The 26234-nt window shown below is 51.4% G+C and overlaps 8 protein-coding genes across 9 annotated transcripts; 4 read left to right on the top strand and 4 right to left on the bottom strand.

The window, feature by feature from the left end:
* Nucleotides 1-769: 769 nt before the first annotated feature.
* On the top strand, nucleotides 770-2060 carry AAFC00_006606 (uncharacterized protein; the record flags this gene model as incomplete). The annotated part of the gene is made up of 2 exons (XM_069346586.1): nucleotides 770-842; nucleotides 901-2060. The coding sequence occupies 2 exons, from the start codon at nucleotides 770-772 to the stop codon at nucleotides 2058-2060; spliced, it is 1233 nt and encodes a 410-aa protein (XP_069199455.1).
* Nucleotides 2061-3723: 1663 nt separating this feature from the next.
* On the top strand, nucleotides 3724-4741 carry AAFC00_006605 (uncharacterized protein; the record flags this gene model as incomplete). Its single annotated transcript, XM_069346585.1, has 3 exons — nucleotides 3724-3825; nucleotides 4035-4495; nucleotides 4606-4741. 3 exons carry the CDS (start codon nucleotides 3724-3726, stop codon nucleotides 4739-4741), a joined length of 699 nt encoding a protein of 232 aa, XP_069199454.1.
* A 156-nt stretch (nucleotides 4742-4897) lies between these two features.
* Nucleotides 4898-6667, bottom strand: AAFC00_006604 (uncharacterized protein; the record flags this gene model as incomplete). Its single annotated transcript, XM_069346583.1, has 2 exons — nucleotides 4898-6184; nucleotides 6254-6667. The coding sequence occupies 2 exons, from the start codon at nucleotides 6665-6667 to the stop codon at nucleotides 4898-4900; spliced, it is 1701 nt and encodes a 566-aa protein (XP_069199453.1).
* Nucleotides 6668-7336: 669 nt separating this feature from the next.
* Nucleotides 7337-8758, top strand: AAFC00_006603 (uncharacterized protein; the record flags this gene model as incomplete). The annotated part of the gene is made up of 2 exons (XM_069346582.1): nucleotides 7337-7574; nucleotides 7650-8758. 2 exons carry the CDS (start codon nucleotides 7337-7339, stop codon nucleotides 8756-8758), a joined length of 1347 nt encoding a protein of 448 aa, XP_069199452.1.
* A 745-nt stretch (nucleotides 8759-9503) lies between these two features.
* AAFC00_006602 (uncharacterized protein) lies at nucleotides 9504-12551 on the top strand (the record flags this gene model as incomplete). Its single annotated transcript, XM_069346581.1, has 1 exon — nucleotides 9504-12551. The coding sequence occupies one exon, from the start codon at nucleotides 9504-9506 to the stop codon at nucleotides 12549-12551; it is 3048 nt and encodes a 1015-aa protein (XP_069199451.1).
* An 856-nt stretch (nucleotides 12552-13407) lies between these two features.
* On the bottom strand, nucleotides 13408-14382 carry AAFC00_006601 (uncharacterized protein; the record flags this gene model as incomplete). Of its 2 annotated transcripts, none has more annotated exons than XM_069346580.1 (1): nucleotides 13408-14382. In XM_069346580.1, the coding sequence occupies one exon, from the start codon at nucleotides 14380-14382 to the stop codon at nucleotides 13408-13410; it is 975 nt and encodes a 324-aa protein (XP_069199449.1). The 2 variants fall into 2 exon arrangements, with proteins under 2 accessions (XP_069199449.1, XP_069199450.1); XM_069346579.1 differs by having other exon boundaries at nucleotides 13408-14304.
* A 2935-nt stretch (nucleotides 14383-17317) lies between these two features.
* On the bottom strand, nucleotides 17318-19042 carry AAFC00_006600 (uncharacterized protein; the record flags this gene model as incomplete). The annotated part of the gene is made up of 1 exon (XM_069346578.1): nucleotides 17318-19042. The coding sequence occupies one exon, from the start codon at nucleotides 19040-19042 to the stop codon at nucleotides 17318-17320; it is 1725 nt and encodes a 574-aa protein (XP_069199448.1).
* An 876-nt stretch (nucleotides 19043-19918) lies between these two features.
* Nucleotides 19919-25866, bottom strand: AAFC00_006599 (uncharacterized protein; the record flags this gene model as incomplete). Its single annotated transcript, XM_069346577.1, has 3 exons — nucleotides 19919-20285; nucleotides 20341-25647; nucleotides 25709-25866. The coding sequence occupies 3 exons, from the start codon at nucleotides 25864-25866 to the stop codon at nucleotides 19919-19921; spliced, it is 5832 nt and encodes a 1943-aa protein (XP_069199447.1).
* Nucleotides 25867-26234: the final 368 nt, after the last annotated feature.

Here is a 26234-nt window from a genome sequence, read left to right as displayed (position 1 = left end):
TGTCAATTGTCTCCACTCTCTCCGACGTTCGAGAAGATCGCGAAAAAATTGGGAGCCTGGTGGGGTGTTCTCACGGCTTCGTCTGCTTCAGACGTGCATGTCACCAAAGCATGCGTGCACCGTACCTGGACGAGCGACCGAGCCGTCGCCAGCCAGCTTGGCGCAATTTCAGGAACGGGTCTGGCGCGTCCCAAAATGGGAAGGTGTCGCTGTAAACGCAGACCTTGTTTTGATTGCTCGTGCGTACCTGCCTTAGAGCGTTTGAGCGGTTTTCGTATTGAATGTGTTCCTGCCCACGCTCCACTTGGCTCTTTACCCACGGCATTCTCTTATTATACGCGTCCTCGTCGCTCTCCATTCTTTCGAGAAGCAACCCCAGTCTCCCAGTCGGTGTATACACATTCTTTAGGCTCACCACAGCTCCACGCTCTCGTTCACGTCGTGTAACCTGTTTGAAACAGCACATCCACGCGCTTCGACAGCTGCCCACATTCTTTAAAGCACCCCGACAACGAACTGACATTCCTTGCCTCGATCGGACCCATTCGAATCCTTCCCAGTCCTCAGTAAGTCTCTTTCCGTGATCCATTTCTCTCAGTCGCAAAGAAACATTGGATTTCCTCGTCCTCGATCCGGTGGTAGATTTCTTGATATCGCTTCAGTACAGTTGGACTGTAGCTTAGACGAGAATAGCCACTTTTCTTTCGCAATTGTCGCTGCTGTCAACAGCTTCTGAACAAAGCTGATTTCTCCAAGACATCTTATCAAAATGAAGACCTCCATCGCATGCATCAGCGCTCTGTCGCTGGCAACCGCCGTCATGGCTCAGCCCTCCGGTCACCGTAAGTTCAATTAATCCCCTGTTCGTTTCAGAAGCAATAGAGCACTGATACGCAGCAGGTCGTCACCAGCATCTTCACGACAAGCGTGATGTTGTTGCCACTGTCACTGACGTTGTCACCAACACCATGCCCGACGTTATTGTTTACGTCGACGAGAACGGCAACATCCTCTCCTCCGCCATCTCCGGACAGGCTTCGACCCCCACTCCTTCCCCTTACGTCGACTCTGCACCTGCCGCTTCCTACGCCGCTCCCACTCCCAGCGTCGAGCACGCAAAGGTCGCAGTCAGCTCCTCCGTCTACATTGCTCCCAGCAGCTCTTCCGTTTATGTTGCACCCTCCAGCAGCTCTTCCGTTTACGTTGCACCCAGCAGCTCTGCCCCGGCATCTTCGTCCAGCGCTGCCGCTCCTTCATCCTCTTCGTCCGCTTCCGGACCTTCCGGCTACGGAATCACCTACTCCCCTTACATGGACGATGGCAACTGCAAGACTACCGACCAGGTCGCCCAGGACTTCGAGTCCATCTCCGGCTACGGCTTTGTCCGTACTTACGGCACCGACTGCAACCAGGTCTCGACCATCCTCTCTGCTTGCAAGTCCAAGGGCATGAAGCTCTTCCTCGGTATCTTCGATATCACCCAGGTCTCCTCTGACATCCAGACCATCATCTCCGCTGTCGGTGGTGACTGGGACCTCATTGACACCATTGCCGTCGGTAACGAGGGTGTCAACAACGGCAAGTACACCGTTGACGCCGTCGTCGCCGCCATTGGCACTGCTCGCAGCCTCCTCAAGTCAACTGGATTCGGCGGCAAGATTGTCACCGTCGATACTTTCGTCGCTACTATCGCAAACCCTGGTCTCTGCGAGGCCTCCGACTACGCCGCTGTCAACTGCCACCCCTTCTTCGATGGCAACGTTGCTGCTGAGGATGCTGGCCCATGGTTGCTCGAGCAGATGAACCGTGTCTCCTCCGCCTGCGGTGGCAAGAACACCTGGATCACCGAGACCGGCTGGCCCACTCAGGGCGAGACCAACGGCAAGGCCGTCCCCGGCAAGTCTCAGCAGTCATCCGCCATCTCTTCCATGAAGGAGAAGGTTTCATCCAACATCATTTTCTTCACCGCCTTCAACGACTTCTGGAAGTCCGACAACGCCGGCACTTACGGTGCTGAGAAGTACTGGGGCATGTTCGGAAGCTCCAAGTTCTCCTCTTAGATGGCTATCTCGGTATGCATCTAGGGGTATCGCTATGTAACGAGCCGCTTGCCGCAATGTACAAAGGGGTGATAAGTGGATTCACTGGCCACTTGAACATTTCCACAACTCCGTATAGGGCTTGTGGGGATGCGAAAGAGGCGGTAATTTCTGGATATCAGGCAGATCTGCCGCATTCTCATAGAGAAGACGTGATTTACACTTTGATCTTCTACTTCCTATATTAGCACGAGTCGTCTTCGGGCTTGGTTTAAAGCTTTCCTTTCTTCCTTACCACTTCTTCTATCAGGCAAACCTCGAATTTGCACGACATCTGGCCTTGTTGATGACATCGTCTGCGGTCAACAAGGGGGGTGTTTGTTTGGTACAAACACTTCATGTACATACTATTTTACGAGACACTAGGCCTTGGGTCTTCTTCTCGTACAGTTTTAGGAGTTTACGAATTGCATGGACAAAGTTTACTACATTACTGCCTGCCGTGACTATCACAATAAAAAGGAGTGCCGTATTTACCGGGGTTGGCTGAAGGCAGCGTTATCACTTGTCGATCAGGGAGGGCGGCTGAAACGTTTGACTCTAGCGCATACGTGTGGAAAGTGATGTTTATCTTTGGATACACCATTACTATGTCTATTCTTGACCTTTATATTGACTGCCTAACTTATTGTTGAAACATGTTGAGTGTCAATGGAACCGCCTATACATATCTGTACACATGATGATTTATTGATAGCAAAAGGCAATGGTGGGACCACAAGTTGATCGCTCAGGGCTGGGACACAAAGTCGGTTTCACTGTCTCGTGTACTCGACTCGGATGGTTTCCTGGGTTGGTTTATGCTAAGAAGCTGTTTTCACAAGTCATAGCGCATGCTTCCTCGAGAGGATGCCGAGTCGACAAACATCTATGTTCTCAAGTCCAGATAATCGTAGTCACTGCCATACTTTGGCAGTGCTATCAGTTGCGAGGTGAGGTGTCATAAGCATTCTAACATTCGTGTAGCTTAAAGGTTTGTAGTAGTCATTATTGAATCGTTGGGTCAGTCACCTCACATTTCCCCCACACTTTGACTGTACCCCGCCATCAACTCCAGCACGTCAAGGTACCTAACTTCATGCCTCTACCTTCTAAGCAAGAGATGCAGTAAGGTACCTGTGATGTGCACATGTACAGAGGCAATTCGAGATTCAAGATTACATCAGCCCCCTCCGATCTTGTCAAAATCGCATGTGACTATTACCAGAGTTCTCTCAATACACTCGATGATCGCATTGGGCTTCTGGCTTGCTCGTTTGATGACCTAAACTATATCTCTACTTACTTCTTGAATCCGACAGAGGAGCTGCATGACTGATAGTCGGGTTCATATAGAGCTGTTCAGTGAGCCGTAACGGCATCCCGTCCTACTCCACTATCCCATGTGAGGAAACAACAGACGTGCCTTAGTATAACCTCGCTCCAAGGATTATACTTGCTATCCTTCGGATTCGCAATTACTGTCAAGCTGCCAACCATATATTCCACTCTGAAAAGAGGGCTCCGCTGCTCTCCGACCATATCCCTCCTATCAACGAATATCAGACCCGCAATACTGAGATCCAGCGGGGCAAGCATAAGGAGAACAGACAAAGCGTCCTACCACAAGAGCAGTATCGTCACCATGGCGTGGCGATCGACGGGGAAAAGTAACGATGAATTGATTGAGAACTTGTTCCGCAACGGATTGATCACCTCGGAGAGAGTCAAGGAGGCTATGAAGGGGGTATGTTTTGTTTTCTGTTCTTCTGCTCTCTTGCTGTTTGTTCTCTTGTGAAGCTTTCATTTTTGCGGCTATTTGCATATTCTCGCCACTCTACACGACCCTGCCTGACCCCACCCCTCACGTCTTTTCCATATGCAAAGATAGAGAAAGAAGTAAAGCCATAGAGGAGAAATGAAGCAGGCTTTCTCACATCTCCCCCCGTTCCACAGGTCGACCGCGCGCACTACTCCCCCACCCGACCCTACGAAGACAGCCCCCAATCCATCGGCCACAGCGCCACAATCTCCGCGCCCCATATGCACGCCAACGCCGCCGAGTCTCTCCTCCCATTCCTGCACCCAGGCTCACGAGTCCTCGACATCGGCAGCGGAAGCGGGTACCTGACGCATGTCCTCGCCGAACTGATAAAGCCCGGCGGTCGCGTCATCGGGGTCGAGCATATCCAGGCACTGGTGGACATGGGACAGCGGAATGCGGGGAAGAGTGCTGAGGGGAGGGGGTTGTTGAGCAGTGGGAGCATGGAGTTTGTGCTTGGGGATGGGAGGAAAGGGTGGGCTGATGAGGGGGGTGATGGTGAAGACGCAGGAAGAGGGTGGGATGCTATTCATGTTGGCGCTGCTGCTGCCGGCGTGCATCAGGCTCTTGTCGATCAGCTTAAGAGTCCCGGGAGGTGAGTATTCTCTCCTGTCTTTTTGTCTTACTATGCGATTGAGTCGATGGTGGTAGCTCTGAGATGTGATTTGTACGGGTCTACGTGCTAACGCTGTCGTGACCTCGCAGACTCTTCATACCCGTCGAAGAAGAGGACGGGCTACAGTACATTTACACCGTCGACAAAAAGGAAGACGGATCGGTGGAGAAGCAGAAGTTGTACGGGGTGCGGTATGTTCCCTTGACTGATGCGCCTCGACAGTAGTGGTTTGGTGCCAAAGAGGGTATGACTGAGGAAATCACGACATCAACATTTGAGTGTTTCAGTTTGTCTATGGTGAGAAACCAAGCGTGCGAGCGTGTGCGGTCATGACTATATCTCAATCTTTACATGCATGTATATACACAGAGAAAAAACATGCTAGGCACCAACCCTGCCATACCCCTTGACACGACTGAAATAAAACGGCTTATCGTTCTTGAGTCCAAACTCGCCCCAGTCATCAGTGAGCTTGTTATAGCTCCAGAACCCCTTCCAGGACAACTTATTGCTTCTCGAGGATGAAGCTGACTTTGATGACGAGCCGCCCAGCGAGAACTGCATCTTCCACATGTACTTGGGGACCACGCCGTCGGTTTCTATGTGCACGTCGCCTTCGGCTTCGGTAGTAGTGGGGAGCGAGTCGAGAGAAGACCCATCGCCAGGACCGCTCAGGTGCCAGCGCCCTCTGAGCGCATCTTTCATGACCGAATTCGCAAGAATCGAAGGCCCTGCACCTCCTCCACCACTAGCATACTGTTGAGCACCTCGCGTCGTCGTCGTCGTCGAAGCGTCTTTCCGCAAATTCTCCTTGGCGAGATGATGCACGACGTCGATGGGCTCGGCGGTGGTCAGCAGACTGATGACCGTGCCGTCGCGGTAGAATCGCAGATAGCGGAAATAGGTGACGATGTGGATCGGAGTGCCCCAGGTCCTCGTGTCTGTCGATGCTGCGCCCGGGCGCGTGTAGTTGACCGTGCTGATGTAGCAGCCGTTGAAGCGGAGTCTAGGGCGCTGGCGGAACATTTGGCGCCAGGAGGAGCGGTAGAGCGTCGTCAGCAGGTGCGTGTCTATCTCGGGGGTTGTCTTGCGGAGACGACGTCGAGGCGGTAATAGCTGGGTTTCATTGTCGATGTCTTCGATGTCGAGTTCTTCCGGTATCAGGTCCGAGTAGTCGTCGACGGGCTCGCCACGCAGGTCGCAGACGTAGTCGTAGTGCATTGCTGCGAAGCCGTACTCGGGGCCCTGGGCGATGCGGCGCCAGACTTGCTCGTCTGTCATGACCAGGTAGGCGAATCGCTTGCATACCTGGGCGATGCGAGACAGGGATGCCAAGTCGTGAAGAGCGGCGTGGGTCAAGACCTCTGTCAGTAGCTCGCCTGGCAGGTTCGCTATAGGACACGGAGGTGGCGGGTCGGCGTCCGTAGGGGCTGGTGCGCCTGGGATGGAGAGCTGGGAGAAGTCTTCGACCAGCTGTGGTATAGACGGCGTCGGGCTGGCGTTCGACGCAGGAGCAGCAGGTGCAGTGGATGTGCTGGGATTGGTCTTGGCAGCAGAGTTTGATTGGGATGGCTGTTGTGGTTGTTGTGGTGCAGTAGGGCGCTTTGGAGGGAAAGAAGAGGGAGGAAAGTGTTTGTTCTTGTATTGTTCATGCACGCCATCATCGAGCTGTTGAAGAATTGCGGTTTCAGCTCGGTCTGTTTTCTATACACTAGACATAAAACAATCACTACGCACTTTGAAGGCCTTTCGATAATGGTTTAAGCTATCTCCGAGACTGCCTTGTGTTTCTTTCTCCACTGCTCGCTCGTAATGCTCGAGTGCGGATTGAGGCTCCGTCTTCCTCGACAAGCGTCCTCTCTCCAACCCATGGTCAGCTGCATCCAGACGGAGATGCGCTTCTTTGTTGGGCAGATCATGATAAGCATGAGGGATATCTTGCTCTTCTTCGTCTGGTTGTGGTCCATCGCCTCGTCTGGCAGGTGCACGAGAGGCAGAGGATGCCGAGGTCTGTTGTTTCCGCCTGTCTGGTCGGGTGGCGGCAGCGTTGGCGGCATTCTGTCGGTTTCTCCTCGACACTTCTTCCTGCCACTGTCGCCGGAACCTTTCCAGCTCGGCTTCTGTCTCGTGTGGCTGCTGCTGCTGATCCATGGTGATCCTGGTTGTCCTGTAGATTTAGTTGCCTACTCGGACATCGTCGTATATACTTGTAAGCTGGAGATGGAGATGGAGATGGAGATGGAGATGGAGATGGAGATGGAGATAGACCGATAGTGGCACGAGCTTGTGTCTGAGTCAGGCGATAAGATACAAGTCGGTGTTCGAGTCACGCTGTCCCGTGGGTCGGCGATAAGGTTTTCGTCTGCTCCGATCTCCGATGCGGCCAGAATAAAGAAATAAGAAATATCTCACTAACGGAACGACTAAGTTACGGGCAATTCTATCGAGCGGCGAGAGAATGCTACTTGTACAAACTAAATAGCCCTTGGTCGGAGAAGTCGAGAACGGGCAGGGTTTCGATGATGCACTGATTTACAAGTACGGTGTCGCAGAGTGTCGCTGCTTCTTGTCCCCAGAACAGCCACAGTGAGAGAAGGGCGCATCATATTGAAATCACTTTTCCGCATCCTTCCCATCTACCGTACCGTATCTTGCATTTCTCTACAATCACTGCTGTACCTTTGCTGTGTCCTTTCCTTGTGGTTGATAGGTGCTCTTCACGCGTCGCATTCTCGGCTTGCCGCTGAATGAATATAATATATACACTACAACGATTGTGAGACACAACACAGTCGGTGGTGATCCTCGACATCCATCGCAATGGCCTATTTCGGCCCTGCCAAAGATGCAGACAACGACAAGCTCTCGACACAACCTTCACACGGCCAGAGACATGACCGATTACTCTCGGATCAGACCCACGACACAGACGTCATGACTGCCATCTCCCACAGCTCGTCGTCCCCGTCATCACCGGCGCCGCCAGCATTGGGGGACACGTCCTTGTCGCAAAAGATGATGTCTGCAGTGTCTGGCAGTATTCTGACTTCGCTACTTGGTGAGTATGCGCGAGCATAGATCAAACAAGCGACGAAAAGCGTCTATGATCACTGACGCCACTCGCGCATCACAGTCACTCCTCTAGACGTTGTTCGTGTACGATTACAAGCTCAAGCCGGTCCGTCTACCTACACTCCTCACCCTCTCTCCTTTGAGCGCCTCCCACCGAACCTGGGCGTTTCTGCCTGCTGTCGCAAGGTCTTCTGGGTCCCCAACCAGAGTCAGTTCTGCGTTGCTTCAGCTCCCTCGTCCGCCCCTGCAGCGTCCGCTATCGATGAAATGCTTATCTCTGAATGTGCGGCAGAGGAGAGCCAGCGCCGAACCTTCAACTCTACCCTCGACGGCCTGCGAAAGATTGCCAGGAACGAAGGACTGTCCACACTGTGGCGAGGGTTGAGCCCGACTCTGCTCATGGCCGTGCCCGCCAACGTCATCTACTTTGCCGGCTACGACTGGCTGAGGGCCAGCCACTCGAGCCCTTTGGCCGGAAGAATGAGCGACGCCTACGCCCCACTGGTCGCTGGCTCCATCGCGAGGGTCTTGGCCGCTGTTGTCGTCAGTCCCATTGAAATGTTCAGGACGAGAATGCAGGCCAGCCACCCGGAGGCCGCCACTCCCACCGGCGTGTTTCGAGATACACTTTCGGGCGTTCAAGAGATGGTCAGATCTGACGGTTACCGCGCACTCTGGCGAGGCCTGAGTCTGACTCTGTGGAGAGACGTTCCCTTCTCTGCCTTTTACTGGTGGGGCTACGAGTACGGACGCGACAAGCTACACGAGCTGAGAGAAAAGGGAAGAGCGCAAGATCCAAAGTCACGCCCCCGGAGCAGATCAGAGAGCGAGCTCGACCATCGCACCGTCTTGATCGACAGTTTCCTCGCAGGAGCGGGATCTGGAGCAATCGCGGCTTTCGGCACGACGCCATTTGATGTAGGCAAGACGAGACAACAGACGTCGCGACACTCGCCCTTGAAACCCGGCGAGACGATCCGTCCAGAGGACAGAGCGATGCCTCGTTTCATCTGGCACATCTTCAAGACCGAGGGCACCGCCGGACTCTTCAAGGGCTGGGCGGCACGCTGCCTCAAGGTCGCCCCCGCTTGTGCCATTATGATCAGCAGTTACGAGATCGGAAAGAAGATGGCGCGAACCGTCAACGCCAAGAACGCAAACAAGGAGTAATGTCATATTCCACAGGTAGCGACCAGAAAGCAAAACAAGTACAACAGCGGAGAGATTTTCACCAGCGGGCGGTCACGATTCACACAGCATGGAGTTCGTTTGATAATCTTGCGGTTCCCACCATTCAGCAATGATCATTTTCTTCCTGGCGTTGGCATGCATGGTCTCACGACGATAAGTCTTGGAGTGAAGAAGAGTTCAGTACCCTGGTCATGGCCGAGTCCTCGGGAGCTCCTGATCAATTGGCAGGAGGAGAGTTGAAATGTATACATACCCATACCAAAAAAAGTAATCTAAACTCAGTCCTACCATATACCCGAAACCCCCTTATCTCAAGTGCAGGTCTCCACTCCACAACATCTTCAATGTCCTCGACAAGTAGCCTCTGCGCCTCGCAACAGGACCAAGTAGATCAGGTAAAGTAAGGTAGTTGTGCCGCGCATGTGCGTTGCGACACCGGCCCGACGATCTGACAAAGACGGATAATCAGATCGTCATAACTCGAGTCTCCGTGCACTCATAGACTCCAAACGGCGATGACGTCTTGAATAATATGCAACCACTTTATGCGTCTTCTGTACCTCGAGGTAGCCACGCGCGTGTGTCGCGACAGAAGAAGAAAGTATAGATTAATCATAATACACGACAAGTACAGCAACACTGCGTAACCATATCGTCGACTATCCAATAAACAAATCGATCACAATGAGATAGAAGAAGCCCGTGTGTCCGGTCTTCAAGCATCATGTCGGCACCGAACAAGAGGCGGAAGATCAGCAGCCATGAGGCTTCGCCCAAGAAAGTCAACCGTGGGCTGGACTACTTTTTCGGCAAACAGCAATTAAAGAAAAACGATCCGAGTCCGGCTGTGAATGGGCGAGGTAAGGACGAGGGGAATCTGGGCGAAGAAGGGGATAGGGTGGATGAGATCCTCTCGGATGAGGCATTGGCCAGGAAGTTGCAGGCTGAATGGGAGGAGCAGGATAGGCAACAGCATGCCCTTACGAACGGAAGCACGGAAGGTGCGAAAGAGGCTCCCATCCCAGCAGTGTTGCCGGTCAAGGAAGAAGTCATGGTCGAGGCCCTGCGAACAACCAAAACAGAGTCATCGACGCAAGTAGAACCAGCATTGCCAGTGTCAACAGATAAGCAGAAACCAAAACCAATCAATCCTTTCGCCTCCTTTGGTTCGACGAAGAAAAACACTCTCTCCCTGCAATCTGCGACCGCAGACGACGATAGCATGACCTACGAGATCCCCTTCGACTCTTCTCCCTTGACCTTTGATCCGCAAAAGTATGTACCCGAGCTCAAGAAGCAATGGGCTGCCGAAGGGGGCAAAGTCACATATGCGCTTCTCACACATTGCTTCATCCTCGTCAACAGCACGACCTCGCGCATCAAGATTGTCGACACATTGGTCAATACACTCCGCGTCATCATTGAGTCGGATCCAGAGAGCTTGTTGCCTGCTGTGTGGCTTGCGACAAATTCCATTTCACCACCTTACATCGATCTCGAACTCGGCCTGGGTGGGTCTGCGATATCCAAGGCACTCAAGAAGGTGTGCGGTCTCGATGGACCTGGACTGAAGAAGTTGTACGACAAACACGGTGACGCAGGTGACGTTGCATTCGAGGCGAAAAAGCGTCAGTCGCTCACCCTGCGGAAGCCGAAACCCTTGACCGTCAAGAGTGTCTATGATTCTCTGTATAAGATCGCAAACTCCAAAGGTCACGGAAGTGTTGAGGTCAAGCAGAGGATCGTGGAGAGACTTGTGCAAGATGCTAGGGGTGCCGAGGAAAGCAGATATATTGTCAGGACGCTGGTGCAGCATCTCAGGATCGGAGCCGTCAAGACAACAATGCTAATCGCCCTATCCCGTGCTTTTCTGCTGTCAAGACCGCCAGGTGCGCAATTCGAGCTCAAGGATCCGGCACAACTTGCGAAGCTGTCCAAGCAAGATCTCGCTTTAGTGTATGCTCCCGCTGAGGAATTGGTCAAGGCCTGTTTCGCTCGACGGCCGAATTACAACGATCTCGTGCCTACCTTATTGGAAATTGGCATCAATCATGAAGAATTACTTCTCCGGTGTGGTCTGGCCATGCATATTCCACTGCGACCAATGTTGGGAGGCATCACAAGAGATCTCGGCGAGATGCTCACCAAGCTACAAGGACGTCAATTCACCTGCGAATACAAATACGACGGTCAACGAGCTCAAGTCCACTGCGACGCGAATGGCAAAGTCACGATATTCAGTCGCCATCTTGAAGTCATGACAGACAAATATCCCGATCTTGTTGCCTTGGTCCCCAAGATTCGAGGCGAAGGCGTCAGAAGTTTTATCATCGAAGGCGAAGTCGTCGCCATTGACAAGGAAACTGGCGAACTTAAGCCCTTCCAAGTACTGAGCAATCGAGCACGAAAAGACGTCGTCATCGGCAGCGTCAAGGTCGATGTTTGCCTCTTTGCCTTCGATCTCATGTATCTCAATGGCGAGGAACTGCTTGATCGGCCGATGAGGGAACGAAGGAGTTTACTGAGGAGCTTGTTTGTCGAACTGCCGCATCATTTCACGTGGGTCAAAAGTATCGATGCCACTTCTGCGGACGTGGACATTGTCTCTGAGTTTTTCAAGCAAGCTATTGCTGACAAGTGCGAGGGCTTCATGGCCAAGGTGCTCGACAATCTACCGGATGCTGATGTGAGAATTGATGGTGTCGATGGAGCGACGCCACCACCCATCGAAGCAGCAGAGTCTAAAGTGCCACTGACGCCTTCAAAACGAAAGAGGACAAACAACAAATCCAAAACCGCAGCAACGAACAAATCAACCACTGCTGCAACCGCAAACAGTGATGACATTAACAACCTCGACGAGGAAGACGAAAGCTCAGACAAGAAAACGAGCGGCAGACGGAAAGCCTTGCTCGCAACCTATGAACCGGACAAGCGGCTAGACAGCTGGCTAAAAGTCAAGAAAGACTACGACACGACCGCAGCCAACCCCAACGGGTTCGGGTTCGCCGAAACCATCGATCTGATTCCGATAGGTGCATGGCACGGCCAAGGACGGAAATCAAAATGGTGGTCTCCGATTTTGCTGGCTGCGCGAAACGAGGAAACGGGCATGCTGGAGGCTGTGACGAAGTGCATGTCTGGCTTTACAGATGCGTTTTACAAGGAGAACAGAATCAGATATGATCCCGATGTTTCCGTTGACTCTGACGACGACGAGGACGATGACTCTGACGACGCGGATGAATCTAATGACGACAACGGAGCCATGACCACGATCCCAAGACCCTCGTCCAAGAACAAAAACAACACCCTCCACAAAAAACCTCCCTACCTCTCCTACGCGCACACGCCCGACATCTGGTTCTCGCCCCAGGAAGTATGGGAGATCAGCTTCGCAGACATCACTCTATCACCGACATACACGGCAGCAATCGGCATGGTCTCGGAAGAGCGAGGACTGAGTCTACGCTTCCCGAGGTTTCTGAGGGTCAGAAACGACAAGGGGATTGATGACGCTAGCTCGACGGCGTTTTTGGCTGGGTTGTGGTGGAAGCAAGAGGGGGTCGGGAAGACGAGTGCTTCGTCGGCCGGTCTCGACAAGAAGCAGGTGAATGGACAGGGCATTGGAGAAGAGGGGGACGGCAATGGGGATAGGCAGGAAATGGAAGGAGAGGAGGAAGAAGAGAAGAGGGAGCGGGAAGACGAGAAACAGATGGAGGAAGAGGATGATGCCGATCAATTGCTTTTGGCCGCTGGAGAAGAAGAGTGACAGAGGAACAAAAGACTGCTGAGCAAGACGAGTGATTCGACTGCCAACGCAAGTTACCGCCTCTAGGTACCTTTCTATCTGGCTAGACGTGGCAATCTGCCACAACTGGACCTATATCTCCCTCACTTCTGCGCTCTCTAACCGAATGTCCTCCCTCATATAATCCAGCTCTTACTTTCTTGTCATCATCCATAGCTATATCTATCATTTCACACACCACGACTCAGGAAAAAAGCATATCCAAACACGAATAGTCGACGAATACAGTCGTCCAGACAAATGCAGACACATATATCCGATCGGTAGAGTCACAAAGCAGAAAAGAAGTACCTGCCAGCCTCACTCATTACTGCATCTCTTAAAGCTTTATATATTAGCTAGTGATGAGGTGATTACATAATACAAGCACCATTGGGTTAGTGGTAAACTTGGTCGTTGCCAGCGCCTCTTCAGCCAGCAAGTTCGACCAGCCCCGTGTTCGATTCACGGATGGTGCAATTTTCTTTTTCTTTTTCCTTCCCCTTCTCTTGCTCCATGTTTGAATCTGCTTGCCTGGCACTTTGCTTCTCTCGCTTTTTCGTCACATTTTTTTTCTGTGTCGTGTTGTTCTTGTTGAGGTGTTTTGCAGTAACGCTCTGTTCTGTCTTGTAGGTCTCTTGGTGGGAAGTGGCGAGGTCGAGGGTTTATGGTGTTCTTATATACAGTATATAGAGTGTACATACAATAATGCACTTAAGAGGTGTTATTCTTCGCTCTTCTATCAGGAACGCCGTATCGCTTGTCTTACATATATGAACAGTGAAGTGCAAAACAGGGTGTCAAAAGAAAGGAGAAAAATAACACAAAAAGAGTGAACTCAGGAGTCCAAACACTGACAATCCCGGAGCCCTTGATCCCCCTCATCACTGCCCCATCTCATGGACCAAAAAGACGTCGTCGTCTTCTTCCTCCATCCGCTCAGCCCACTCAGCAAACTAGGACATTTGGCCGCGATCCTCATGTCTCCAGAGCACTGCAGCAATAACCCCCACATCCTCTCGAGCGTATACCCCAGCACAGGCGCGTTCATGTCGTCTTTTCTTCCATGTAGATAGTCGACATCATGCGCCCAGCTGTCCTCGTCTACCAAAGCCGTGTGCAAGTCCGCGTAGATATCACGATCGATACCGCGGATACGCTGCGCCGAGGCAATGAACTGGCCTTTGTACGACAAGAGGATCGGAGTCTTCGACGCGGCGCAGCTTTCGTTGGCGTAGACTCTCGAGTAGAGGTCTGGCACCACGCGGCTGCTGTCGTCGCTCCAGCCCCATCTGTCCGTGCACGACTCGCAGTCTTCGCATACGTGCCCGCTGAAGCCTAGACTCAACATGCCTGTGTCCGAGACGAAGTAGTCGCGGATCCGAGTGTATGTCTCGCGAGGGTTGTGGACTTCGGCTTGCGTGAAGAGCGTGTGGCGCGCTAGATTGTCCCATTGCGTCGTTATGTGGTGCAGGTATGTCTCGCCTTCGCGCCCTTTGTTCGGGAGAAGCGTCACGGCCGTTGCGCCTGTGAAGGTTTTGATCTTGTCCAGGTCCGCGGCTGTGTCTTTGGTGTATATGAACAGTCTGCGAGAGTCTCTCTCGCGAATGAAGGAGCTTCTCGACAGGGCCGACATCATGTTGGTGATTAAGGTTGGCGATTCTCCGTACATGCTTACTACGACGTCGAACTCAGCTGGAGGTTCATAGGCGTTGTCGAGCTGTGTGGCGGGCATTTGGCGCTCATAGTTCCGTGGTGAGATGATGCTTGCAAAAGCAAAAAGCCAGATCAAACCTGTCAGTTTGAGCAGCATGGTTGAAACTCTAGCAGAGCTACCTTGACAATCTCGTCGTTCCGAAGAGGAGGCGTTCCACTCTTGTCTCGACGGGAGTCGAAACGTTGATAATACACCACCAGCAGTGTCTCGTAGATACTTGAGCCATCCCGACTCTACGCTTACCTCGGATATGGCAGCTTCTGGAAAGTCAATGGATGCTGCATCGGACACTACTCGCTTGTTGGTGAAGAATGCATCAATAGAACAAACAGCCGCCACACAGAACGCCACTGCTTGAGCAATGCTTACAACTGGGGGAATGCGAGATTGCAGTACAAGACCAATTGATAAACCCATAGCTGCAAATGCAGAAACTTGATACCTTGATGTGACCTGTCTTTGTGTCTCCTTATTTTCTGTCGTCTCAGATTCTCGCTGGTGTAGATGTATCGGAAGGATGACAGATGCTCCAGTGACGATCGATACACCACTTGCTATGATGTTCAGGTAGAACACTGGGTTCGAGAACAAGGACGAACCGTGTGTGCTTTCAAAGATCAATGTCAGAAGGCCAGTCACCATCGAGCAAAATAGTGCGGTGGCCATCAAGGTTGAGTACTGCATCCTTGTCGTCAAGGGCGATTCTTGTGGTCTGGAGAGGGTCCTCGAGGCTCCAGTCAAGACCATTGCTATCAAACCCATGACAAGTCCATTGACCGTAAGTCTGTATTCACCAAGTATAATGCTAGTGCTGGCAACGAGCAGACATATCGTTCTTGCTTTGCCCCAGCCCAAATTACTCGTACTGAAGAATACGTGAAAAAGAGTCATGTCGACTGAACAAGCGATCGCCTGCAGCATAACATTAGCTTGAAACGATCAGGAAAGAAGAAATCCCCTTACTGAGAACATGAGAGTAACCGGTAGACTCGACAAATGCAGTATCGACTGACTGAAGAAGATCCACGACAATGCCGTGCAAACGACTTGGCAGCCGGCCAGCAGAGACACAGATAGCGATTCATCAATACAGTCCTTAATACCTAGGAACACTTGAGGTCGTGATATAAGATTCGAAAAGCCGTGCTTCTCTGTGATCACACTTCGCACAGTTAATATGCCTATAGCCACGGACTGCTGGTAAAGAAGAAGACGCCAGGCTGTGAAGTTAGCAAGGCTAGGTAAATTCACTGGTACAAGACATACGATAGTCTGTAGATCGGTCAACTTTGTTTCACTTCGGCATACTTCCATAATGACATACGACAAGCAGTCGAGCTAAGTATGTAGTTTGTGGTCGATATCGAAGTTGCAGCACTGGCTATCCATAGTCTTGTGCCGTGCCTTGTCAGCCGTCGTCACAGCTATTCGAAGCAAGAAGGGGAACGGGATACATTTGTCTCCAGGTACCGTTCTGGGATGGTTTCTCATGCTCAGACTGCCTTTCGTCCGATCTATAGTACTCGGGCTGCTGCTCGCAGTCTAGAATATCTTGATCTTGATGTGCATCTGCCTCAAGCCACTTGCCGACCATGTTTGACCAGGTCTACGAAGAGGTTTTCGCGCCAGCTCCATACTGAGGAGATCTGTCTAGCTATATGAAAGGAATTAGGATGACTTGGCAGCCTTGCTTAATAGCGCATGATTTTCAGTGATGGAGTCACTGGCGCCTATGGTCTCTGATCACATCTAGTCGCCACTGAATGAACCACTGCGCTGGAATTCACATTACCATAAGGATTCGCATTCTATGACTCGGGTCTCTACCCCTTTGTGACGTCCGCGCCATCTTTTGCCAATCAACAGGACGTCTGGATAGTCCTTCATATTAGGTGAACCTGAGATTCTCAAGGGTCCCACGGCTGTCTGAACTGTGGATCATGTCACCGACATCTGGCATATAGTAGACGGTGATGCCAGACCCTTTCACTATGATTTTGGCTTCGGTCACATAACACCAGTTCCCCTTTTGAGTTGTAATATGTGTGTAGTAAAGTTCATTACGACAACATGCTCGGCAGGGTTGACCGAAATCTAATTGGGCAATGCAAAAGCGTTGTTTCCAGGCGAATAGCGGTCTGTTTTGGTCTGTGTGCTGTGCTATACTGAGCGGGCCTGTGGACCTGACTACAATGGATACGGCGGAGTTACTGCTGTGAATGGAATGATTTGCATACTTGTCAGGAAGTGCTGTGCAACACGGAGATATTAACCCTGTTGCCTAGTGATAGCCACCGAACAGACATAAAGCATGCCGAAGTATGGCCACGTGATGTCTTGCAAGGACTCCAGGATCGTCCCTGATATTGATCTTGTCGTAAGCAGGTGGGTGGAGGGGGAAAGGCTCAGAGGGCACATTCGACGCATTCGATGACATATTGCTTCATGTTGTCGATAGCAGCAACCCGTTTCTTTCATCAGGTCCAGCGACTCGAAGTCTCTACGTCTGCAGTGACCAGAAAAAAACACTAAAGTATTGATGATCAGTATCAAAGCACAACGTGCCGTTCAAGCATTCCTCGCCGTGTCGAGATTACACGCCAGGGGGCCGGAGTGCGCCTTCCTTCCGGTCTTGGCAGGATCCCTGCGCAGATCACTTGCTGGAGCCCTGGAACATCTCCATAAATATCTGCTTGCTGACTCGAGGTCGTCAAGGTGAGGGTTGTTCGTCATATTTATGCAAGCTGTCAAACATAAAGTCAAGGGATGCCACGAGGGCAGTCGTATGCTAGGCGTGTCTTCGACATCTCATGTTGATTCTCAAAACAATCTATCAGGTCCAAAAAAGGTATATCCCAATTGCCATTAATCTAGAAAGCTCGAGTGAATTTAGGATGATTTGATCGAATTGTGTCAAGGTCCACCTCGAACTTGACCTGAAGTGTGATCACTGTGTTTGTCCTTCGGAACATACGAGGATCAGAGTGGATCTAAACTATATATGTATATGTCTGTTCGACGATTCAGATTTTCAGTCCTTCATACTTTCATGCAACTGGTCCTCCGTATTTTGCTGCTCCTCTAGCAGTGCAGCGCGCACGCCGCCATTTCCGCCTCCTAGTTCCGTGGAAATACATTGGTGTTGCTGCTGCTGGCTGTCAAAGAAGTTGTTGGTGCCATGGGGCTGAGAAGCACTGATAAAGGTCCCGTCATCGTCAGTAACAATCAAGCTATTGTCATGATCATGCATGGGGTGCATGTACTGAGCTTGGCTCTGGTGTTGTTGCTGCGCGACATTGGGATCTGTACCGAAGTTTCGCGCCTCATATTCCATGATCTGGGGGTCAACGGGCATAGCGTCGTAGTCGTCAAAAGGAGCATGTATATCGTCCATAGAAGCAGGCATGTGGTGTTGGTGTTGCTCATGATGGTCTGTTACATGAGAAGGACTCAGGGGTTCTTGATGGTGATGATACTCTAGGGACGTAGGAGCAGCAGAAGTCCCAGGAGAGTGAAGCATCTGCTGCTGCTGCTGCGTGGCCGATGCGGAATGGTTTTGACTCAAAACCTGACCGGAGGATGGCGACAAGTCACGCTGCTCTTGCGGAACACCACCTCGCGGGCTCGGCTGGCGTTCTGGCGCTGTAGTAGTGCTCGCCTTTGCTTGCTTGGCTTGACCTCCCGGTTTGCTAGTCTCTCTGCAGTCGGCACAGTTGCGGATCGCTTGGGACACAGTCTCCTTGATACGTATCCAGTGATACTTGTCGGCAATACTGGCGGTGGTCTTGTTGATACCAGCATGGGCAATGGAATGTGTCTTGTGAGCGATCTCGTACTGTTTCTGAGGGTCGGAGATGACTTCTTTGTCCTTCAGCATCAGTTTCTCTTCGCCGCTCTCGCGATCGGTGACAAGTCTGTAGTGAGCACCAGCACTACGCAGACGGCTCTTCTCGGCGCGGTCGCTTCCATTAGGATACATGCCTGTCTTGAGGTAGTATCTTATCTTGTCAAAGCGCTCCTCGGACAGGTAATCCTCGGCTTCCCCGTTGAGATCACGCCCAAAGATGATGGCATCGATAAGAGTATCCGGGTGAGATTTGAGGTTGCCACAACCAGGCACTCTACCTATACGCTTGAAGCCAAGTGCGTCCCAGATGCGCACGGAGGCAATGTTTGTCTCGTAGACGAGATTGAAGACAGAGTAAGTGTAGCCCAATTTCGGGGCCCATTCCAAGTATCCCTCTCCCATCAGTCTACCGACGCCTCGATTCCTAGCAGCGTCCGTGACCAAGAAGCCGCCGTTGCAGACGTGGCTCGACCTACCTGGATAGTTAGGCTTTATATAGAAACTGCCCAGACATCTCTTTCCCCAATTCCATTCTCCAGCAGCTTCCATCTCGCGCTCCATGGCCCATACACTTTCCACATCGGCCAGCTCGCCGAGCAACATGACAGCACCAAAGTTCGCGAACCAATATGGGCCAAAGCTGTCTTCGGTGAGCAGATTGACCATGGGATACGTGTCACCCTTTCCGATCTCGCGGTTTAGAAGCGCGCAAAGATAGGCGACGAGAGACTTTGGAACCTGGGCTGGCGTGGAGAAAGGGACGAGAGTTGCCATTGTAGACCGATCGCGTAGCGTGACATGACGAGGCGTAATGCTCGCCGGCAAAGAGTCATGAGGTCGAGGGTATGGAGCCTCGCCTGAAGTACGGTATATGATGGCCGCCGTTGGGTCATCGAGCATGGCGGGCATCTTGAGAGGCGGTTTCGAGGCAAGATAGCACTACTGTCGGTCAGCTCATTGCCCATTCACTCGAGTCTATCTTCACTTCGACGAAAGGACTTGAGGTGAATGAGATGCCTGAGCGCTACGAAAGAGGGCATGCGTGGATTGGACAGGCAACTACAGCCATTGACGTGTCGCTCCTTCCTTGACTCGACGACATCTCGGGCATCGCGAGTCACGACAGCCATCAACCTCACCAAGTCCGCAAAACCTAGTGAATGGAATATGGACGTACCAATGACGGACAGGTGTAATATCGAGTACGTGCTATTATACTCGATAATGCGTGCTAGCTAGGTGTCTGGTGGGATACATTCTACGCCCATGTCAACCCCTCCTTCGAATATCACTACAGCTCGCCGACGGAGGCCTGCTTACCCGAGCATTATCCGGACTTCTCATTCGCTGCTGTGTCGAACCACTTTGTACGATCAATCTTACTATGGCAACTTCAAAGTATTAATCTCACAGAGGCAATTTCAACAAAATCGTAGAGAAATGGTGGCATCTTTTTATAGACAAAGATTGATCCTACGGGCCGTATTCCTTTCCCGATGAACAGAAGCAAATGACATACGCACTCAAGGTAATCCCCGATGCCCCCGGTGGTGACTAAGACCATAATGATCATCGTAGGGATAGAAAGTGAAGCTCTCCCGCTTTGCCCTTATGGTACACAGCTGTGTTCAAGAATGAAATAACGCCTGAATTTAAATGCAGAGGCCCTTGGCTAGACAAATAATAAACAATCAACAGTCAACAATCTCGCTGACTCCGCAGCCAACCCCTAACCACTCCTTTCTATTGTAGATACGAACAATTGAGCTCCGTTGGTCATAACATCTAGTACGCAAACTCGTTGAATACCCAGCGGCGAGCTGCCGAGTCAGTGCTTGAGGCAGAGGCAGAAGCAGCAGCAGAGCCAGAAGCAACAGCACCAGATCCAGACGCTGCTGATGTTACTTGCACGCCTGGCAGACCGTGACCGGTCTTCTTTCCAGAGGTGTCGTTGTTGTTAAGTCCGGTGGGCTGCACCAGATTCATTGGGATTGAGGGTAGATCCTTGACGAATCTTGAGGCAATGATTGGTGCTACAATAAGCACCACAAAGAGGATTAGAAGCGTGAAGTAAAGGATTGCGTATCGGATGACACGGCGTCTGCGAAGCTTCGATTGCTTCAGAGAGTAAATGGGAGGGCGGATTTGACGACTGCGAAATTGGTTAGAGAATATTAGGAAAAACGTATCAAATCATTATTACGTACCTGGGGCGGAGCCAGAACAACATGGTCGAGTGGAAAGTGTCAACGTAAGGAATGCAAAGGGGCACAACCATGATGAAGAGCAGAATGTGGCCGAGACAGAAATCGGACGAGAAGTAACCAAGCTCGGTGATCTTGCAGAGGAATTCACGTCCGGGTTGAGTCATCGAGTGCCAGCCCATGTTGTACCACTTGCCAGTCCACCAGGCAATGTTCGATGAGTCTGTCCTGAACTCACGGGTCAAAGTAAGCGCGATAATGAGCTTGTAGATGAAGCGTTGAATGGCAAGAGATGCGATCATGCCCAGAAGGGTTCTGGTGAAGTTCCAGCCTTCAAGGAAGAACATGACCTCGAACAAAATGATCAGCACGATGACTGCAATTGCGTGTGCAATACCAGCCAAGACCGCACCAAACTTCTTGCAACACATGCCGAAGATAGGACCGAAACAACATGCACAGCCAAAGAAACCACCAGCAACACCAGCATTGACACCAATTGGAGCGAACGCGACGATTGCGATACGCACAATAGCATTGGTAGGCTGAAGCTTAGGATCGTTCGCTTCAAGGCCAGGGTTCTTGCCGCGAGTAATTCCGGTTCCGGAGTTGATGTAAAGGTAAGGAATGAAGGTCACAGCAACCAAGAATAGAGGACCGACAATTTCGGCGAAGAAGACGTTGCTGAAGCCAGCACGTGGGGTGTCACCGGAAAGCTTGGAAGATGGCTCGCCAAGCACCTTCTTCTTAAAACCAGTGATGCGAGTACGCGAGAGACGAACAAAGCCGATCCACGAGGCAGCGTGGCCTTTGCTGTTTCCGCGAGACAACCATCTGAGGAATTCTCGGTAGTCGATGAAGAAGTCGGCCCATGCGAACTGGTGAGGATTGAAGACGAATGGTGAGATACAAAGCGAGAGCAGAGAGACCCAGAAGTAAAGAAGCCAGTATCCCCAAATTGTTATGGTTCCAAAGAGAAGGATGAGCAGTAGGCGGAAGCCTAGGTAGATGGAAGGACCGGCGAATCGCGAGTAGAGAATGCCGAATGGCATACGTGCAGTTGCGAAACCACGACCAGTACCAATGTAACGGGCGCCACCATACGACAAGTTTGATTGAAGGGCGTTGGCGTAGATCTGACAGACGAAAACCTCGAACAAGGGGGAAAGGGACGAGAAATGCTTGGCAAGACGAGTAGCCGCACGCCATACACCGCGCTCCGTCAATTCTTGAACGGTGAGGGGAACGAAGGAGATGAAGAACACGATGAAAATTGACACACAGCAACGTTCGATCCAGTCTTGGACAGGAACAAGGTTGGCGCAGCCAGTAGGCATCAGGGGATCGGTGATGGGCAGGTTGTGGTTGTATCTGCACACGATGGTCTCGTGACGTAGAGCACCCAAGTTAAGAATGCAGAACATGAAAAGCTGGACCGACAACATGATGAAGGTGTTGTTGATGTGGAAACCAGGATGGGCATAGTAGAAAGACAGGAAGCGGTCGAGCGGTAGTTGAGTTCCAAGGTAGTAGTACTCGCGGGACAAGAACTGCTCACCCATACCAGTACCAATTTTGGTCGTGAAGTTGAGAATAGAGCCAAAACCCAAGTCACGACCCTTACCACATTGGTAGTATTCGCAGTGCTTGATGCGGCCACCACGAAGGAGCGCAGTCATACCAGCATAAATATCCTCGTTCAGATGGAGACCCTTCTGTGCCTTAGACACACCACCACGAGTGGTCATGAAGATACCGTTCAGGAAATCAGGATGACCATAATGGAGTTTGCCACCGATCTGAGCCAGTGTACGTGAGAAGAGAGTACCGAACGTTTGTTCCTTTCCGGCAGCAACGTCACCGAGGATACCAATGTTCTCGGAGAAAATGTATTCACGAGCACCAAGGATGGCAACAGGATCGAATTTAGGAGTCGTAAGACCAGGAGTATAAGGCGAGACATTGTCAGTGGTCATCTCTTCGAATTCGGCCAAGACGCTACGAATCTTAAGACACTCTTCAAGGTAGTTGTCCTGGTTGGCATCGATGAGTTGGATGTACTCTCCGCGGTAGAAAATGATGGCGTGGTTTTGGTTGTCAGACTTGCCATCACCAAGGATAGGGTTGCCAGAAAGCATGATTCGGAACTTGGGGCGACGCATGTTGTTCTCCAGTAGCTCGGAGTGACCATCGATCAAAGCAGAGTAGATGCGGGGGTCTTCTCCTTCATTGAGAGGAGGCTCCTCGTCGAGGTAAGCAATTTGCAGATCCGGGTAGGCACGGAGGAGGAACTCGGCGTTCTCGCGCTCTTCCTTGGTGAACTTGGCATAACGTTGCATAGAGACACAGATCTTGAACTTGCGACGGGCCATGCGCTCGAGCTCACGCTCAAGCTTGTCGGAATTGCCACCGAACATCTGCACGACCTCAGGATTCTCAACACGGTAGAGAAGCTTGATAGCGCGGCTGTAGTTCATGAAACCCGAGATAGTACGGTACAGAGTCTGAGATCGAAGAGAAGCCCAGATACGGGTGCGCAGGGTATATTCAGGAGCAGCAGACTTGAAACCGATGCAGTAGAAAGGCAGATCATCGATCTTGCTCTTCTGGGCATCTTTGTCGGTCTTCTCGTAATCACCGTTGAACTGGGAAGTCTCGTCGGCGAGAATCTTGGTGTCCTTGACGAAACAATCCCACTCCACGGGGTGAAGCTGCTTGAGATACTCCAACATGGTGACTCGAGAGTAAGGCTCGTCCTCGCGAATGATCTCGCGAAGGGACAGGAGAATCTTCTCGCCGTAGTGAGGAATCATGACGGTGAAAGTTGGCATGTTGTCCACAGGAACGGGTTCAGGGATGGGAGTTGACAATGACTGTGCGAAGAAGGAGATACGTCTCTCGGCCTCACTATGGGCAGGGAAGAACTCGGTCTTGAAAGAGTGATCTTCTTGTGAGACGAAAAAGGTTGGGGCTCTGAGCGTACGCTTACCCTCCTGTTCCGAAGGAACTTGATGGTATAGGAGTTTCTGGACGTGGTCGATTGCAAGAAGATGCTCACGGTACATGGAGATAATGATGGCATTCCAAACCTGAGAAATGAGAACCTTGGGCTTGTACTTGATCTCCATGTCAGTAGTAGCCAAAACCTTGGAATAGATACGCTTCGGCAGACGCGAGAAAATGTTTCTCCATGGTGTCCAGATGGAAACACCAAGGTAGAAAGAGCGAGCCACAGAGACAACTGTGTTGAGGATAATGTACCACAGATAGGTGTCCAAAAAGAACAGCACCAAATCAGTGAGGTACATAAGGATCAGGAGAATTCTAGGCTGCCACAGGCAGAGGACGTTGCCAATGTAAGTGACTCCGATGCAGTTGCGAATCTTCATCGTAGACAGGATACGGATAGGGTCACGGATGGACAGAGTAAGGTAGAAGTAAGACTCTGCCAACTTGGCGCCGAAGACCGCAATCCAGACACCATATGAAAGCCACATGTCGTTGCCCTTCAGGCGAGGGTAAGATGCCGTGAACGTCTGACTAGCGACATACTTCCTCGACCTGCCACTAAGGTAGCTGCCGAAGAACAATGCTCCAAGCGGGACAATCGAGAAGTAGATGAAACTGATGAGTGCGATTATCAATTGAACGATACTCAAAGCGTTTGCAATTTCGTTATTATGGCCGACAGCAAAGACGTAGATGGCGGGTGCCAAGTTGATTGCGAAGACAATGATGAGGAAGATCAAACGCTTGGTAAGATGTTCAGCACCAGCCCACTTTCGAGGCACGTAGGACCATTCGCAAAGGGTAGCCAAGATCATGATGAACGACGCAAGAGTACCACCTAGAGCGACAGCTGATCGTTGGGCAGGCGCCGGCACGACCATCTTTAGTTGTTGCTCGTAGTGACCCATGTAAAGAGTAGGAGAGTTGTAGGCAGTGTAGAACCAGTAGAATGACAAATGGATGACCCAGATACGGTTGAAGTTGACGATACTGTGGAGCCAGGATCTAGTCTCTCTGTAGGTCTTGAAGAACACCTTCTTCCAGTGTACATCCTGAAGTCTCTCGTAACGCTCGGCCGGGGGCAGATCAACGAGACGACTCTTATCTTCGAAGATGATGCGTTCGATACCTTCTGGGTACCAGAACAATTGGTTCATGTCATCATAACCGATGATCTTTTCGTGGTCTCGCTCTTTGCGGACATATTTGCCCTCAAAAATCTCGTAGCCTTGATCTCTGCAGTACTGGTAGAGAGGGGTGACGACATTGTTGAGATATGTGAACTCCTCGACGGGCTCGACCTTGGCCTGGCAAGCTGGAGAGCTGTAGTAGTCGTCTGCGCACTTGAAGATGAAACACATCAACTCGGGCATGTAACGGCACTGGTTAGCTTCACCCCAGCAAAGAAGGTAAAGGGCAAGCTGTCTGATTCTGTCGTGCTGTGACATCTTGTTCATGCGAGACTTCCAGCGGTATTCAGCTGCCTCGAGACTGTTGTCTCCTTCCATGGCTTCGATGGTTTCTTCCTCGGTATCAGCTTTGGCGGCAGCCTTCTTTGCGGCCTTTCTGGCCTTGCGAGTTCTGCGGCTGGCTTTGCCGAGCTTCATGTTGGCAAAACCAACAGCGTCATCGAGATCCAAATGGGCGGCAAAATACCACCTTCGGTAATTTGCGTTCTCGCCGCCGATGTAATCAGCGTGCAACGAAAGGAGAGCCTGATTAGGGGACATGCGCGAGGCACGCGAATCGAGCAACGTCATCAAGTGATCAAACATGTTGCGCATGCTGTCACGCTGGAAACCGAATTTGGCGGTCAGATCGAGGAAAATGTCCTCAATCTCCTCCTTTGAGAGAGGGATCTGAGCATCGGAAGTCCATGCAGGGTATGGCTCTCTGGAGCGTTGTCCGGCAGGAAGGGCGTTAGAGTAATCCATACCGTACACAGGCGTTGAAGCACCAGAGGATCGGTTGCCACCGTATGAGACCTGGGACGATGGGGGGCGGTAGCCACGGCCTTGGCCATCGGCATAGCCGCTGTAACGCTCGTCACCACGTCCGTAGTAGTCCATTTCTGCAGCACGAGCTTGATCAGATCTCATTGTGAAGTCGCTGAAAGTCTCTGACTCTTCCTCAGAATCACCGCGACGCTTGGGTTGACCATAAGCACGTTGCTGTCCGGCAGCCGGGGCACCCTGATCGTAGTATTGGTTGTCGTAGTACTCGTCTTGGTAGCCCTGATGGTTCGCATCGTAGTATCCAGCATCGTGCTGATAGGGACCCTGCTCGCCGTGCTCGTAGCCACTGTTGGAGATCGTGTTAGCCATAAGAATCACACGTTCACATCCAAAGAATTTCGACTAACCTCTCGTCGTAGTAACCCTCACCTTGGTGGCCGTAACCACCAGCTTGACCATTATGGTCGTAATAAGCTTGACTTTGATCATCGTGATAATAACCATCGCCCTGATGAGCATAGCCATCATCGTAATGGCCGCCACCTTGCTGTTGAGGTTGCGCCATGATTGTTGATTAATTGGGAGTACTGAAACATGAGTTAGAAGCTGAAAAAATTATGGCCGTTGGGTGCCAAGATGCAATATTGTTGATGAATTGTGGCAATCACGTCGACCACGCAGGTGTACGGCGAACTAATGATCAAACGCACCTTAGTTATTCTAACATGCGTCCCAAATGCAATTTTGGATTGGAAAATCGAATTCTGATGGTCCAGGATGGAAGGATGTCGTGTTTGTATGTCAAAGCGAACGTTGCCTCTAGGCTTTAGCTGTTGATTAGATCGTGCAGACAGACGATTATTCCGCAACGAAAAGGGATGGAAAACAAGTCGCCACGCAGAAAGTGAATCTGACAAGAATTGGCAGGCTCGT

The sequence above is a fragment of the Neodothiora populina genome, assembly GCF_041146345.1.
Source record: "Neodothiora populina strain CPC 39397 chromosome Unknown canker_contig_8, whole genome shotgun sequence".
NCBI lineage: Eukaryota > Fungi > Ascomycota > Dothideomycetes > Dothideales > Dothioraceae > Neodothiora > Neodothiora populina.
The sequence above is the reverse complement of the archived record's forward strand: the minus strand, read 5'-3'. Positions and strand labels throughout refer to the sequence as shown.